Source organism: Macrotis lagotis, chromosome 6, assembly GCF_037893015.1.
Source record: "Macrotis lagotis isolate mMagLag1 chromosome 6, bilby.v1.9.chrom.fasta, whole genome shotgun sequence".
Classification (NCBI taxonomy): Eukaryota; Metazoa; Chordata; class Mammalia; order Peramelemorphia; family Peramelidae; genus Macrotis; species Macrotis lagotis.
The window spans coordinates 186,561,202-186,578,335 of record NC_133663.1 but is presented as its reverse complement, the minus strand read 5'-3'; the positions used below and the strand labels follow the sequence as shown (position 1 = coordinate 186,578,335).

At 35.2% G+C, this 17,134-nt stretch overlaps 1 protein-coding gene across 1 annotated transcript in view; it reads left to right on the top strand.

The window, feature by feature from the left end:
- Positions 1–17,134, top strand: part of GAS6 (growth arrest specific 6) — a 99,932-nt gene that overhangs the window by 35,647 nt on the left and 47,151 nt on the right. Inside the window, exons 3-4 of the mRNA XM_074192110.1 lie at positions 7,763–7,787; positions 9,452–9,514. Coding sequence (XP_074048211.1) covers positions 7,763–7,787; positions 9,452–9,514 — 88 coding nt within the window. The remainder of the gene's footprint in view (positions 1–7,762; positions 7,788–9,451; positions 9,515–17,134) is intronic.

The window sequence follows — 17,134 nt, the reverse complement described above, 5'->3', positions numbered from 1 at the left end:
TTTTAATTTATTTAAGGCAATGGGTCAAGTGACTTGCCCAAGGTCACACAGTTGGGCAATTATTAACTGTCTGAGGATGGATTTGAACTCATGTCTTCCTGACTCCACGGCCAGTGCTCTATCCACTGTACCACCTAGCTGTCCCTCCAGTGTCTTTTCCAAGAAAACTCCAAGTGGAGTAATGAAGAATTGGACATTTTTTAAAGTGAATAAAAACAAAAAATACCCTTAGAATAGAATGATTCCTGTGAGACAAATATCTCAGCAAAACCAAATATCTCTCTCTAAATTGAATTTAGTGTTAGATAAATCAACAAATCTGGACTACACATAACCTGCTGGGTCTAGTCTGGCTTAGGTTCCCCTCACTTTGTCCAAATCCATATTCTTCTTCCTCTTTAAAAAGATTTCCAAGTTAAGAGTTCTTACTTGTCTCAAGCAAGTACAATTTCTATTAGAATGTAAACTTCAACTCACTAATTACTGCTACTACTCTTCTGTTATTATATCTGCATACTATTCTCTTATTGTATCTATCTCTATCGCCTAGCACATTATAGGAACTTAAAAAATTCTTGATGATTGGTTGAGTTCTCCTAGCATACTCCTAGCATAGCCCATTCTCCTACCAAGTCATTAGAAAGAAATGAGAAAAATCATTGACCAGACTCACAACTGCATGGCCCTGGGAGGAGGTGCCTGTCTTGGAAACAAGAATCCTTCTGTCTGTTGTCATTAAATTCCTGTAAACTGCTCTTTATAAAAATGAATACTAGCCATAGGGGATTCAGCCAAATTTCAGTGACCCAGCTAAAACTTCAGCCAGCTAAGAGTCTGGCTCACACAAGAGGAAATTAGTTTGTGTTGATTCTACAATATCAATGTGGGAGTTTGATTACCAGGAGATCAATGGGGTGGCCCTTTAATCCTTAAAAACTGGTGCCAGCAAGCTTAGTGGCCACTCAATAATATGCCTCCTCTTTCTCTTGGAAGAATGTATGATACTCTGCAACTTGAGAGGGGCATGAATGGTTTCTATTTTGACAGGAATTTTCCCCTATGTTTTTTCTTATGAATTGGTTTTCATTAGCCAAGCCATCTTAACTTTGGTTTATCTTTATAAAAAGAGAAGTAGTTCAGTACAGAAGTGTCAGAATTGGAGTCAGGAGAGACCTAAGTTTGGATTCTGCCTCCAACACTTACTGAGTACTGGGCAAACTATTTTCCCAGTACACATTTTAGAGTCTTCCTATGTAGAGAATAATGTTAAATTATTTGTAATACCTCTAATATTTGCCCTACAGGATTATTGTGAGTATCAACACAAATAATTATGTAATGTACTATGTGAACCTTACAGTCCAATATAAATGTCAGATGTTACTGATATAATGCTAAGGGGCAGAGTAGGGATTTAGCCTGTCATCTCATTGGAAAATGGAGCTTCTGGTTGAGGGGTTAACACCTTCCTCTGCACTTTTACAAATATTAAATTCATTTCATCCTCACAACACCCTTGGGAATTAAGGTGTTATTATTACTCCAGTTTTATAAATGAAGAAACTAAGGCTGGAAGAGGTTAAGTCACTTATTCAGGTTCATGAAAAAGTGTCAGAGACTAGACCTCACGTCTTTCTCCAGGTATAGGGCTTTATCTATTGCCCCATTTAGTTCTCTGAGAAGCTGTTTTTTAAAATGGCTTTTATTTTTTCCAATTATATGAAAAACAATTTTTAGCATTCATTTTTACAAAATTTTGAGTCCCAAATTTTTCTTCTTCCCTCCCCTCCCTCTTTGTAAAATGGTAAGCCATTTGATTTAGGTTATATATGTGCAATCATGTAAGACATATTTCCATATGCATCACAGTTGTGAAAGAAGAAACAGACCAAGAAAAAAAAACAGACCAATAGAAAAAAATGAAGTGAAAATAGTATGCTTCAGTCTTCATTCAGAGTCCATCAGTTCTTTCTCTGAATGTGGAGAGCATTTTTCCATTGTATTACCGAGAAATCCTTAGTTATTTATAGTTAGTTATCACACAATATTGCTGTTACTATGTACAATGTCTTTCTGTTTTTCCTCATTTCGCTTTGCATTAGTTCATACAAATCTTTCCATGTTTTTTCTGAAATTTGCCTACTTATCAGTTCTTATTGCACAATAGCATTCCATTACTTGTTTAGATGTTCCCCAACTAATGGGTATCTTGAAAAGCTTTAAAAGAGCATTTAGGGGCAGTTAGGTGGTGCAGTGGATAGAGCACTGGCCCTGGAGTCAGGAGTACCTGAGTTCAAATCTGGCCTTGGACACTTAATAATTACCTAGCTGTGTGGCCTTGGGCAAACCACTTAACCCCGATTGCCTTGTAAAGACCTAAAAAAAAAGCATTTAGAGAGTTGTCTAAAGTGGCTTGCCCAAGATCACCCAGGGGCATCATGGCACAGAGTAATAGATAGAGAACTGGCCTTAAGGTCAGGAAGACATGAGTTCAAGATTTGTCAAACATAATGGAGATCAGCTAATGACCCTATCAGAAAGCTCATACATTCTTTGTCTTCATAACTTTATTTAGGTGAGCAACCTCACAGTTGTCTTTAAGTCTTCTTCCCTATTCCTCACCCTTCATATCCAATCAGTTTCTATTCAATCTTTGTAGCTTCTATCTCCACAATATATCTCTCAACCATGTCCATCCTTCTATTCACACTTATCTTAATTCAGGTCCTCATTTCCTATTTACTAGCTTTTTTGGTAGCATGTTGGTGATGCAATAAATAAAGTGTTGGTCTTAGACTCAGGAAGATTTTCAAATTCAACCTTAGAGACTTAATGGCTGCATGAACCAGGAAAGTTACTTAAACTCTGCCTCCTCAATTTCCCCAACTTTTTCAGGAAGAAAATAATAGCACATACATTCCAGAATTGGATTTGTTTGTTTTTTGGTTACATTTTGAGTTCCAAGAGTTGTTTTGAGGATCAGATGAGATATATTTGTAAGACACTTGGCAAACTTTGAAGTATTATATAAATGTTAGAAATTATTATTATTATTATTATTATTATTATTATTATTATTATTATTATCCTTTGCATGCATGATGCAGGGAATGGCACACTAGGCCTTGAATTAGAAAAAACTAAATTTACATAAGATCTCAGAAACTTACTAGTTTTGTAACCTTGAGAATATCTCTTAATCTCTGTTTACCTCATCTATAAAAACAGGGGTAACAATAATTTCTACTTTCCAGAGCTGTTGAAAGGATCAAATGAAATGACATTAGTAAAGTACTTTATAAATGCTAATTTTGGTGCAGCTAAGTGACAACTAAGAGCACCAACCCTGAAGTCAGGAGGACCTGAGTTCAAATCTAGAACTTAAGATTTACCTAGCTGTGTGACCTTGGGCAAGTCACCCATCCCCATTGCCTTGCAAAAAAAAAATAAACAAAAATTAAATGCTTATTATTTCCTGCCTTTTTTGCTTCTTCCCTCCCTCCCTTTCTTTCTTACTTTCCCTTCCTTTCTTCCTTCTTCCCTCACATTCTCCATCCCTTCTTCCTTTCCTTTCCCTCCCTTCCCTCCTTCCTTCCCTTAATGTATCTCCAAGACCCCAGTCTCTCCACTCTCCAATACATTTCCCATATAATACTAAATTAATGTTCCTAAAGCATAAGTCTAACACTGCTTAGGAGGCTTTAATGACTTCCTCTCATCTCTAGGATAACACATAAACACTTTTATTTGACTTTTAAAGCTTTTCAGAGAACTAGATGGCACAGTGAATAGTGCCCTGTTCATGCAGAAAGTCCTGAATTCTAGCCTCTGACACTTTGTGAGCCTGAGCAACACTTAACCTCTGCCAGCCTCAGTTTCCTCATATATAAGATGGGAACATAATAACCCCTACCTCCCTGGGGTGTTGTGAGGATAAAATGAATTTATCTGTAAAATGCTTTGAAAACTTTAGAGTACTATATAAATTATTGCTATTATTATTATTATTATTATTATTAATCTGTCTCTAATATATCTTACCAGGCTCTTTGCACATTAATCTCCTTCACATACTCCCCCTTACACTAAACTAGGTCCCTTACCATTCAAGATCCATTATTCTCCATCTCCCATCACCCAGATCTTTTCCTTATGCCACTAATACATACCCTTTTCACCTATTCCTCATGGCATCCCTAGATTTTGTCAAAGCTCAGCACATTTCACCTCCTAAAGGAAATCTATTCAGATCTCCATAATTGCTAGGACTTTGTTTTGCAAATGTTATTTTGTATATTTGTTGGTCAGTCATGTCTGACTTTTTGTAACCCCATTTTCCTGACAAATATACTGGAGATTATTTCCCTCTCCAGTTAATTTTGCAGATTAAGAAACTGGGGAAAATGAGGCAAAGTGACTTGCCCAGGGATAAACAACTAGTAAGTGTCTGATGCTGGATTTGAATTCAGGTCTTTCTGATTCCAAGACCAGCACTCTATCCACTGTGCCACCAAGCTGACCTTAGTTTGTATTTATTTTTTTAAATAATTTATTTATTTTTGAACTGTATGCAAAGACTTTGTATTTATTTGTCTGCACTTTATATTTTGTGTCCAATATTCAGTGTACAAGTTGTCCTCTTTTCCCATCAGAACTCTTTGGAAGGGGCAGAATAGGTTTCTCTTTTGTTTTTGTATTTTCATTGTTTACCACCACATCTAACATTTTTAGTAAAAAAAACTTTCTGAGGAACAAATGAATTCCAGTTTTTTTTGGCTTTCAAGGAAATCTGCATATGTCGGGAATGATGTTTATTGTCACTTTATAGGTTTGAAGTTTCAAGTCTAGCACTCAACAGATTGTTAATTTGCTCTTAAATATTTTGGCAGCAAGTTCTTCACACCTTTACTAGGAAACACAAATGGTAATGCCCAAGTTAAGATCACAAATTTTCAAAAGTCAAGTGTGGTTTATTGAGGGGAGATTAATATAATTTTTCTACTATTAAGGTTTTTTTATTTTTTTTTACAAAGACTTACTATTAAACTTACAACTACTAAAAGAGCTAATTTTAATTACTAACCTGGTTTACTGCCTTCTAAAGGGTCAAGTAGGACTCTTTTTTGTATGAACAACTTTCTATCTCACTATGTTTTAGCACAGAGCTTAAACAAAGGAGAAAGTCTCCATATTGTTTATTCATCTCTCTAACCAGAGAGAGCTATGATTCCCTGATTTCAGTCAATAAAAGGGAGGGCAGACATTACTGCTAGCAATTAGTCTGGTTTTATTTCATCCACGGACAGAAGTGGAGAAAGCAAGGGACCAATGTAAAAACTAGGGATTATTATTTCAATCTGAAAGGAGTAATTTTTTTTAACCAAAGTTCTTAGTGTTTTAAAACCAGAATTGGTCTTACTCAACTTTTGCAATGAATGGTCCCTTAGCAACCATCACACACAGGATTAGATACAAACTTTTGCTTCTGATACAGCTGTTTTCTTTCAAAGAACTTGAAAGTGATAAAGATTACAATTTCACTAGAAAATAACTTTTAGAAACACATGTAAAGAAAGCTATCAAGTAGCTTTACTCCAAGAGACAACTCTTAAATGTGTCTGTTCCAGACATTTATCTGGATTACAACACAATAAAGTAGGTACAGGTAGATACAGAATGAATATTATTATTTAGCATTTGGTATATTTTGTACACGGTGAGACTAGTGCAAATTTGGAAGGTTGACTCTTTTGAATATTTAAAAAAATTCTCCGAAGGTTACTACAAGTATACAAATGATCTTGTAAGATTAATTTATTTAATTAACATTAATGGATTTTTTGGTTAAACCAAATTAAGCACTTTTTGTTTGAAATGTGATAAATCTCAGAATATTTCTAGATGTCAAGAACTATTCACCAATTTAGGAAACCAAGAGGGCAAAATCATACCATCCACAATCCAAATTGCCTATTTTGATTACAGTTGATCTACAGAGGTTATTTTAGCAAGTTAGTCTAACTATCAATGTTGTCTCCATGGAATATAACAGAGATTTTAGGACGGTGTCACATAAGTGAAAATACCAATTCTGTAATAGCAAAATCCTAAATAATGCCATAGTATACAGACTCAGCAGATAAGTAGATCTAATATGGATATCCTTCTACCTATCTACCTGCCAATTAGTGCCCTTCAGTAGCTTCAATGTCAAATCCTGTCTCTGAATCTTTTTCTTTGAGCTAATATTTAGTTCATTATTCCTTGAGTCGTTTATATCCTCTATCTATCCAGTGTTTTGGAGGAAGAGAATTTCACAAATGGTACTCTGATATGACTTCTCTAATCGGCTTGTTTACCAAGAAGAATTTTTGAAAGCAATTGAAGATGCATTGAGATTAATTGTTTTGAAGAATTACAAAATTCTTCTAGTCCTGGTCCAGTGGAAGGAGTATTAGTTTTTGATGCTATTGAAGTTGGGTTCAAATCCTAAGTGCCTAGGATCCTGAATTTTCTTATCTGTAAAATGAGATAATTATAACTAGACTAGATGGTCAGTTGGAGGTCATATTATCTTATGTTCCTTAAATAGAAATCTTGAGTTAATCAAAGACTAAGAGAAAATTGCCTCCTAAATGAATTTTACTCCTAGATCATGTTTTTCCTGATTAATGTTGTCCTTCTTGCAGTACCATTAGGACAAGTTGGTATGGATACCCTGAGCAAGAAAGTTCACCAGCTATTTGGCAGAAGTCATTCTGTGTATTAGCATTTTAAGCTTTTTCCTCTTATTTGCCTCTCTCCATTAAGAGTAAGAAGTGTCACATAACTAATATAAATCTATAAATGAACTAGCACTTTCATGTTGAAACAAGCCGGCTAGCTTATGTATAAAATAGCAAATATTTGTTGATTATAAAAGAAGAGATGTTTTGGTGTGGGGGATGGGGGTTATTTCAAGTTATTACTTTTAAAATGAACTAGCAGTTTTGTACCTGGTGACTGTGGTATCCTCCTCTGTCAATGAGTTGAATTCAGTATATAAAAAGGGGTTAGTGATACCTCATTGCTGCTAAAAATAATTGTCAATACCCTCTGTGCCCTTTGTTTTTTCTTAAGGTTCTCATTGTGCAAGTGAAAATTTGGATATAAGACCTTAATATAAAAATGAGATAGGTTATCTTCTCAGAAGTATGTAAATTGGACTTAAGTTCTACTCTTAAAGAGTTGAATGAAGTGTGTGGATGAACCTATCCAGTCTCTTAAAAGAACTTAGTTCAGCTGAAAAAAAAAAGAGTAAGAAGTGTCACTTTGTATGCAGTGGACATTTGTCATAGATAACCATTGCATGAAAACCCTTCTGCTGGAAAGGAAAAGAGAAGCAGATGGCTAAATGATTCTTTACTTTTCCCTTTGATTTTTATCCACTGATTTCTCTTATTCACTCTATGGCCAAATCTTTACCTCTTGGATAGTGGGGTTAAGTGACTTCCTAGACAGTAACTAACAATGATTACTTTGTGACTCATCTATCAAGAACTTCTGCAAGACAGTCAGCATTTTTTCTTATTTTTCACTACTTATCAAATACTTTACTTTTAAGATAGTGACTTCTTCAATTCACTTAAAAAAAAGAACATCCAAGTTGGCCCCAAACTTTGGCTTGGGGGTTTGTTTGTGGTCCATGCCATGAGCTAAATGCTGATTCTATCATGAAATCAATTATTATGCTAATCAACCCTTTTTCTTTTTTCCCTCATAGGAATATTTTTACCCAAGATATTTAGGTGAGTCTTAATTATAACTTTCCTTTCATTGACATTATGGGAAGATGTAGTTTATATTGGATAAATGCAAAGCACAATTATGAGGCTTCAACTACTTAGAACTTAAGTGTAGAGGAGGATTGCCTAATTATAGACCAATGTGAGAACTCAACATCATACAAGCCAAAATTTTTTAATGGTTTCCTAAGTGACCCATATTGACTGATCCTAAAGGTACTATCTAAAACAATTTGGATAAGTGTCTTTCGGAATCATTTAGAAATAATTTGCATGAATAATGGAGGAAAGTGTGCTATATTTGAACTCAGAGAATCTGGATTTGAATTCTGACTGTTCTTCATATGCAAAATGATGGACTTGAATCAGAGGGCCTCTAAAGTTTCTTATGACTTCAAATCTTTAATGTTTTGGTAAAATCATAAAGGAGCGTGGATAAAGGAAACATGCTCCTAAAGTATTGTTTAGAAAGGTCATATTTGTAAAAATATCTCACTGATTTTATACTTTCAAAAATCTATTTCCAGGGCCCAAATTTTGTCCAGAAATAAAATAGATTTCTGCCTAAAATTCTTGCTCAGTACTGCCATAACATATTGTAATTGATTTTCAAGAAAAATCTTGACATCCTTCAGGTGCAGGGATTAGGGCAGGCATTCTTTAATATGCAGAGGAATGGGGCTTCAGTATCAGATCCCCCTGATTTCAGCTCTGGCACTACACATTACCTGATTGCCCCTAGGAATATCATAGAAAAAATGTTGGCAGGAGAGGCTTGGGTTCTAATTTAGTTCTGACACTTGTAATCATGTGAACTTAAGAAAGTCATCTAATTGCCCCAAGGCCCAATTTCTTTAGTTACAAAACAAGAATAATACTGATACAGAAAGAAATATCTCTTGCACCTTCCTGACAATGTTCTGAGGTTCAAATAAAATAATATACATAAAGGGTTTTTGCCAAGCTTAAAACACTAGAAAAATGTCAAATATTAGGGACAGTGGGTTTCCCAGTTTTGAACCTTTGACTTCAAGGGTTTGTGAAGTAGGGAAAATTTATTCATACAAAATCAATCATGAACTTAAGTCTTTTTAACAACTCATAATTCTAGGTCTTCATATTGCTTAACTGTGTCTCTTCAGAAAGTATACACTTTCAAGTCTTTTCTAAACTACAGAAGGTCCTGTTTCTTGGAAGAAATTCAAGATAATTTTTAAATTAAAAACATAATTCCTAAGCCATTTGTGTGTCTTTGATAGGCAGTACATTGTACTGGAAGTCAAGATCTCAATTCAGATCCTACTTCAGACACTGTTTGACCCTAAGCAAGTCTAAAAATCCCTTCCAGCTCTAATGGATGATTTGTTACAAGATGCATTGCAAATAATAACATCTTCAGTTGAGTAAACTGTTAATGTTTATTTTTTGATTCATAGTAGAAACTTGAGTAGATTGTTCTAGTTGGCTTAAGTAATTCTCAATTTTGTTAGAGATCAAGAGTTTGTATTAACTAGAAAAAATTTATATTTATATAACATAATCCATCTGGAATACTAATGAATTTCCTCTTCCAAGTATTGCTTAAAGATATAATAGTAACCATTCTCAAATCATACTGTCTCATAGGAGTTTATTATAATGAACATATGCCCTTTCTCTTCCTACAGATTGCATTACGAAATATGGTTCCCCTTATGCCAAAAATGTAAATTTCATTTCATGTGTTCGCGGTAAGTCTCCTTCCTATTCCTATAGTTCTTTTTCTATAAACTACAGTTTAATGATGTGTGAATTTTATTCTTTGAGGGAAGGATTCCACATACCTTATTTCTTCTGAAAAGACTATGAGGCCATCCCCTAGGACTACTTTTATTGTTTTGGTTTTATTTTGGAGCTTTTTGCACTGATTGTCCTCAGAATGATCTCCCTTCTCACTTCTACTGTTCCCAATTCAGCACTTCCACCAAGGCTCAGATCAGGTGCCACCTTTTATACAAGATCTTTCCTCAACCACTGAAATTTCATTGTATTTACTCTGTACATACTTTGTACTTGCTTGTAAGTATGTATCTGTGCACATAAGTACATCTATTTATCTGTGCTGTATTGCCTTACCACATCATCTCTAGTAGAAAACAAACTCTGAGGAATGAGAATGTGTTTTTTTCCTTTTTTTTTTTTGAATCAAGTGTTGAAGGCAATGCTTTGTGCTTAATTGATAATCATAAACATAAAAGTAATTATGTAGAACCTACTATGGGGCAGGCACTGCTCTAAGTACATTGTAATTATAACTTCATTTGATCCTTACAACAAGCATGGAAAGAAGTTGCTATTATTCCATTTTATAGTTAAATAAATCAAGGCAAGCAGAAATTAAATGCCTTACTGATGGTCACACAGTTAGTAGGTTTCTGAGAATGGATTTAAAGAAGATCGTAATCTCAGCACTTTATCCCCTGAACCACCTAGCTACCTCTATTAATCTCTCCTTAGTAGGTGCTTCATAATTGTTCATTAAATTTCTGTTTAACTGATCTGAATTGGTATTTCTGACAAAAGGAAAAAATGAGAAATAAATTGTTCATTTTCATGGACACATAGGCTTAACTAGATTTCATGGGTTATGATAGCAGCAACCAGGATTGGTCAAAGTATTTTTTTAAAAGTGTCTTAAGAAATCAGATGAGAAGCATAGCCCTTCCCAAGGTCAAAAGAGCATTAAACTGGTAATCAGATTTAGGCTTGAATTCTTGTTCTGCCTCTTTCTACATGACTAGCAAACTTAATTTCTCAGAACCTGTTTCTTCCTGTGTAAAATAAGGATAATAATTCTTTTACTATCTAATTCCTATAGATGTTGTGAAGAAAGTGCTTTATAAACCTTAAACACTATAGACATGTGAATTTTATTATTGGAATTATTTGATGATGATGATGATGATGATGATGTGATGATGGTTATTATGAAGATCAAGTCAAATGAGATAGTATATATAAAGCTCTTTTGTTGGGACTGTCAATCCCTGGGAGATTAAATAGTTAATGAGCAACAAAGTCTACCTCCCAGGGTTAGTCACTGGTTATTTAATCTTGTGTTTCTTCTTCCACTAGACATTTCATATATGATTTCCATTCCAATAAACTAGAATAATATGATGACCTCCCTCGCACACAATGCATTTTGGGTGTTGGTGACAGGTTGCAAAGACTGTCAACAGCATCAGGCCAAAAGAGCCAGGTAGGACAAGAACAACTATCTCCCTTAACAAGCAGGCGCTAAGACAGAGTCAGTAGCCGTACGCTGACCTGATAACAGTTTGTTGTTGTTGTTGTTCTTGTTGTTCCTTTATGTTTCTTTGTTTGCTGAACTATCGATCAACAAACATTTATAAAGTATCTCCTATGTGCTAGGCACTGTATTAGGTCCGGGTTTACAAAGACCACAATCCTCAAAGAGCTTACAGTCTAATAACTGTTCCCTTTCACTTTTAATACACCATGGACTATTACTACTGACTTTTAGTTGATTGTCTAAGCCTATTAAAATTAAAGAGATAATAAGAGCTCCTTAGCCTGGCAAAACAATGACTCAATTTTAAAGGCTTGTGGGGCTTGATAAGGGGGTTTGAATCTTGTATGTATAGGTTGTGCTACTTTGTTTCCTTTCTATCTTCATTACAGTGTCCTACACATAATATTCAATCAACATGTTTTGTTGTTTCTTATGAGATGACTTGACCCAAAGACATTCATCACTGTGGGGGACCCTGCATTTGCCTAAAGCGGGAATTTTAACCTAATTTTGTATGCCGTGGAAGTCTATGAAGACTATAGACTACTGCAAATAATGTTCTTCAAAGTTCAGAATTATAAAGGAAATCAATTATGTTGAAATATAAAGTTTTTTTCTTACTATCCAAGTTCTCACGCCCCTTACTATCTGTCCACAAATACTATGGCAAGAATCCCCTGACCCAGAAACCTAAAGCAATTGATTTCCTAAGTTTTCATGGTCTCCTAATGTTAAAAAACTTAGTTTTAAATTTGTTTTTCTACAAGGTATAGACATTTCAAGTTTCCTCCTCTCAAAGCCAAGAGTTCCTGCAAGTATTAAAACATTTTGGTTTAGGAGAAGTGAGGTTTCTTGGCATCAATATTTATTATACATTATTTTTTTCAGCTGTTTTGCCTTTTCTTAAGTGTTTTGCATTATTTTCTTTCTCAATGTCTCTGTCAAAACGTGGTGGAACCTCACATAATCTTTGACCAAGACAAGGGTTGATGAATTCCACTACCACCCCCACCCTGTGCCTATATCAGATTTCCTTGAGGGGAAAAAATCTCCTGGGTCTCCTTCTGTAAGGTCAAAACAAACAAAGGATGCTGTATATAGTATGAGACCTGAGTTAATACTTGTTGTCACCCTGAAATACTTGGGGGGCACTCAAAAATATAACAGAGAAAAGTATTCTCTCATCAGTCAGCAAATGTTTCACATTCCATTCCACAGCAAAGAACAAGTTCCTTCCTCCCTTTCCTGAAACATAGCCTTCTGCTGAGGCCAAGATAAATTCTTTATCTCCAGAACAACTCTGTCCTTGATGCCACTTGTGAAGAGACCAGCCCAACCATTCAGCTCAGAAAAAGACTTGCCTGAGAGGTTTATGGTCCAGCTTTACTGGCAAATATGTAGCCTGGGAAGCAAATGGTGGATTTTTCAGGGGTCCTGTTAAATGACTTTTTTTTTCCTTTGCCTCTTTATCCAGCCAATTAAATTTCCCACTTAAAAGGGAAACAAGAAATTTTTAAAAAATCTTTTGGGGTGGTTAGGTGGCACAGTGGATAGAGCACCGGCCCTGGAGTCAGGAGGACCTGAGTTCAAATCCAGCCTCAGACACTTAATAATTACCTAGCTGTGTGGCCTTGGGCAAGCCAACTTAACCCCATTGTCTAGCAAAAAAAACTAAAAAATCTTTTGGGGGTATATGTGTCAAGATGAAGCACAGTGGTTGGTATATGTTAAGTTGAAACACATTATTTAGAAATTGCTTGATAATCATAGTTTAGTGGACCCAGATTTCATTAGGATGCAGGAAACTTGAATTCTAGTCCTTGCTCTGCTTTTTTTTTTAATTAAATTAAATTTATTTATTTATTTATTTTATAGGTTTTTGCAAGACAATGGGGTTAAGTGGCTTGCCCAAGGCCACACAGCTAGAAAATTATTAAATGACTGAGGTAGGATTTGAACTCAGGTCCTCCTGACTCCAGGGCCGGTGCTCTATCCACTGTGCCACCTAGTGGCTTCTCTGCTTTTTTTAAATTAGCTATTTGACTTTGGGCAAGTCATTCTCCCTTTCCTGGCCTCCATTTCCTAATTTTTTACTGAGTTGGAAAAAAACCTGACTTCTAAGGGTTTTTTCCCCAACTCATAATATTCCAGGATTCTTTGGGGGGGGGGGGGAGTATCTTTCACAAAAAGGGCAGAAACAAGATAGGAAGAAGTACAGCAAGATCCCTCCCACCCAACTTTTCCAAACAGATACAGAAATATACCAGACTAAATCCTGATCAGAGAAACCAAGAGAAAAATCACAGTGAATAATGTTTTTCCAGTCCAGGTCAGATAGACAAAGAGGTCTGTGAACACTAAAGGCAGGTATAAGCAGTAAAAGTCATACAGAACATTCCAGTGCAGGGAGAGGATGTGCAATAGAGCTAACATGGATAAACCAAAACTTGGAAAGAATAAAAGTATATGAACCAACTGGCAGCTCTGTTGCTCACTACACAGTTATAAGTCATAGATTTAGGATTGACTAAGAGGGGATTTAGCCTAGAGAGAAGATGTGGTCATTGAAGTTTAGACTTTTTACTGAAAAATGAACAAGTTTAGAAGCAAGCAGCAGAAATGGGACTTGGACATTAGAAACAGAATAAAGTCTCATTTCTAGCTTTAAGCCTGAACTAAGTCCATCAGCAATCTACTAAGACAACAAATGGAGCAAGCTTACAGGCATGTTGTTCAGACTTAAGCGCAGGTTAGGCACTTGCAAAGCTCAGACAAAGAAAGCAGTAATAAAACTTTGTATTGATTCAGACAACTTTGAAAGCCTTGAAAGTTTGCTGTTCCCCAGGCTGACCTGTCCCTAAAATACTGGAAAAACAGAATAATCAAGACCCCAAGAAAGCAAAACCAGCTGAGACACTTTCTCTAGAAGTACACATAAAGTCCAAAGTCAGGAAGCAGATTGGAACAAACAACAAAAATAATTTCACCATTTTGGTGAAAGGGATACTCAAGACACAAATCCAGAAGAGCAGGGTTCCAAGACAGCTACAAAGTCTCAAAGAAAAATACAACTTGCTCATATGCTAAACTGGAATTCCTGGAAGAGATGAAGCAAAAGTTTTTTAAAATGTTAATAAATGAGATAAGAGCTATGAAATAAAAAAAATGGAAGGGGGATTAAAAGCTTGACACAAGAGAAGCAAAATATTACCCAAGCAACAAACTTCCTGAAAATTAGAATAAACCAAAAAGAAGTTAATGATTCCAGGAAACAATATGAAATTATAAAACAAAGTCAAAGACTACAAAAATAGAAGCAAATGTAAGACATCTCATAGCAACTGACCCCAAAACCAAATCAAGGAGAGATAATTTAAGAATCAATGGACTAGGAGCAGCCAGGTGGCTCAGTGAATAGAACACAGTCAGGAGGACCTTAGTTCAAATGTGACCTCAGACACATTTGTGACCTTGGGCAAATCACTTAACCCTATTGCCTTGCAAAAAAAAAAAAATCAATGGACTACTTAAAAGCCCAAAGAGTATACATAATATTTTAAGAAAATCTAAGAAAAAACTGCCTAAATCTCTTAGAAATAGTAAGTAAAGTAAAAAGGTAGAAATCAACCAGTCACCTCCTAAAAGCAACTCAAAATGAAAACTCTCAAGAATATTAAAGCCAAAATCCAGTTTCCAGGTGAAAGGAAAAAAAATATTTCAAGAACTCAGAAAGAATTAAAAAATGAGCCATATTCAGGATTGCACACAATTTTGCAGCTACTGTGATATTAAGATTAATCCTTTAGGTGGAAAATGGATCTTAAATGAAATAGAGGACTTCCTGGCATTCCTGATTAAAAGACCAAAGTTCTATAAAAACTTTGAAATATAAACATAGGAATCAAGGGAAACATAAAATGGTAAACATAAGAAATAATCATAAGGGACTAAATAAGGATCATCTATTTATATTCTCATATAGGGTTATGTGTCTCCTCACATTATCCTCCTCTAACATTATCAGGGGTATAGAGGAAGTCTGGACAGAAATGTGATTGGAAATTAACAGGAACATAATAGTGGGGAAAGGAAAGGAAAGATTAGGAAAGATCTCTCATAATCAGGGTAGGCAAATAGAGGTCTATAGAAATAAGGTTAAAAGAGTAGGGGAAGCAGGTGATACTTGAAGCTCATTCTCATTTCAGCTGGTCAATGGAGGAAAGATTACACTCACACACTCACAGAGCTGGATTCAGAAATATATTTCACTAAACAGAAGGGAAAGAAGAGAACTGAGATAGGGACATAAGAGGGAGGGTAGTTCAAAGGAGAGGTTACTCCTAATTATAGCAACTCTTTTTTGTAGTGGCAAAGATTTGGAATATGAGGGAATAGACAATTAATTGGGGAGAGAACAAACAAATTATGATAAAGACACACTCTGAAAGTCTTATGAACTCTCTTCAGCCTAATAGTCAAATACAATTTCAGAGAATTCATAATGAAACATGCTTTTCATCCCCTGATAAGAAAGTCAAAGAAACCCATGTAGATAAGATATATTTCTTTTGCATATGGCCAATGTGGGAATTTGTTTTTGCTTGATTATACATTTCTAAAAGAATTCTTCCTTCCTTCCTTCCTTCTTTCCTTCCTTCCTTCCTTTTGCTTTCTTTCTTCCTTCTTTCTTTTTCTTTCTTTATCTCTTTCTTTCTTTCTGAATTGGAGGGGCAGGAAAGATAGAAGGGAGAAAAGGAAGATTTTTGCAGATTAAAATTTTTAATTAAAAAATAAAAAGGAGAAAATTATCCCTCTTCATGCCACCATCCCTAAGCAATAACTAAATATTTACCAATAGACCAAGGCATGCTGAAAAGATTAGGGAAGGATTATTTGGGGGCACATCAGGAGTAATAATCATGAAATTTTTTTTTCCTATAGCAAGACAAAGCACCTACTCACTGTTAGAGACTCTTGTGCTTTCAGTCTTTGTTCCATGATGAATTGCCTTAACCATCTGAACTTTTTTTCCTAAGTCTTCCTGAAACCAGACACTTCATATTGAGAATAAAGTGCATAAAGTATAAAGATATAGTTACCAAATGAGCAATATTGAGGAAAGAGAGTGACAGAACATTCAGGTTGTTACCTGTAAGTGATGTTCATTTTATTCTTTAATCCTGTTTCTATGTTTCATCATTACTATTTTTCATTACTGGATCCAACTGCTACTCATTTAATCAGAAAAAGATATTTATTGGTAACTGACCAAAATAAATTATTCAGGGGTCTTAAAAAGTCTATCAAGAGACAGTCTTGGTTCTGTTTTGTTGGTTGAATTTTTTGCAAAGCAAACAAGGAACTCCCTAAAATACTAAAGAACAATTATGCAAGATTATACTTAGCTACAGAGAGAAGCTCCTAAATTGCCCAGCTAATGTGACTCTTAGAATTGAAACCATGTGAATGTTATTATTCATGCTAAAGAAAAGTGGCATGCACAATATAAAATAATAATAATAACTATTAGTACCACCACCACAACCACAACTGTGTAATCAGAAGTAAACTCCTTGGAAACTCAGTCAGAAAACCAAACATATTCTTCTTTAATTCCTTCAAGTACAAAGATAGAGAAAGAAGCTTTTCAAATAAAACATTTTCTGATAGTCAAGAGGGAAAATTCCCCCATTGGTGTTCTGTAGTGTATATTTTCCTAGGCATAAGCATTGGCCTTTAAGTCAATCTCTCATTTATCCACTTCAAACACAAGGTGAAATACCTGGATTCCAGAAGTCTTGGGTTCAAATCCAGATTCTGATAACCAAACATATGTGATCCTGAGCCATAGTTTCTTTATCTTAAAAATGAAGGGGTTAGATGGCTTAAGGTCTCTTCAGCTGTAAATCTGTTATCCTATGGCCCCATGGATCTATGAAAGGCATCCAGTCCTATGAATAATGCCAGGCATTACATAGATCAGTAAAACAACTCCTTCATTACAAGTAATTCTAAACTTGGTTTTATCATAAAGGTATATTCCCCTGAGAAGAAA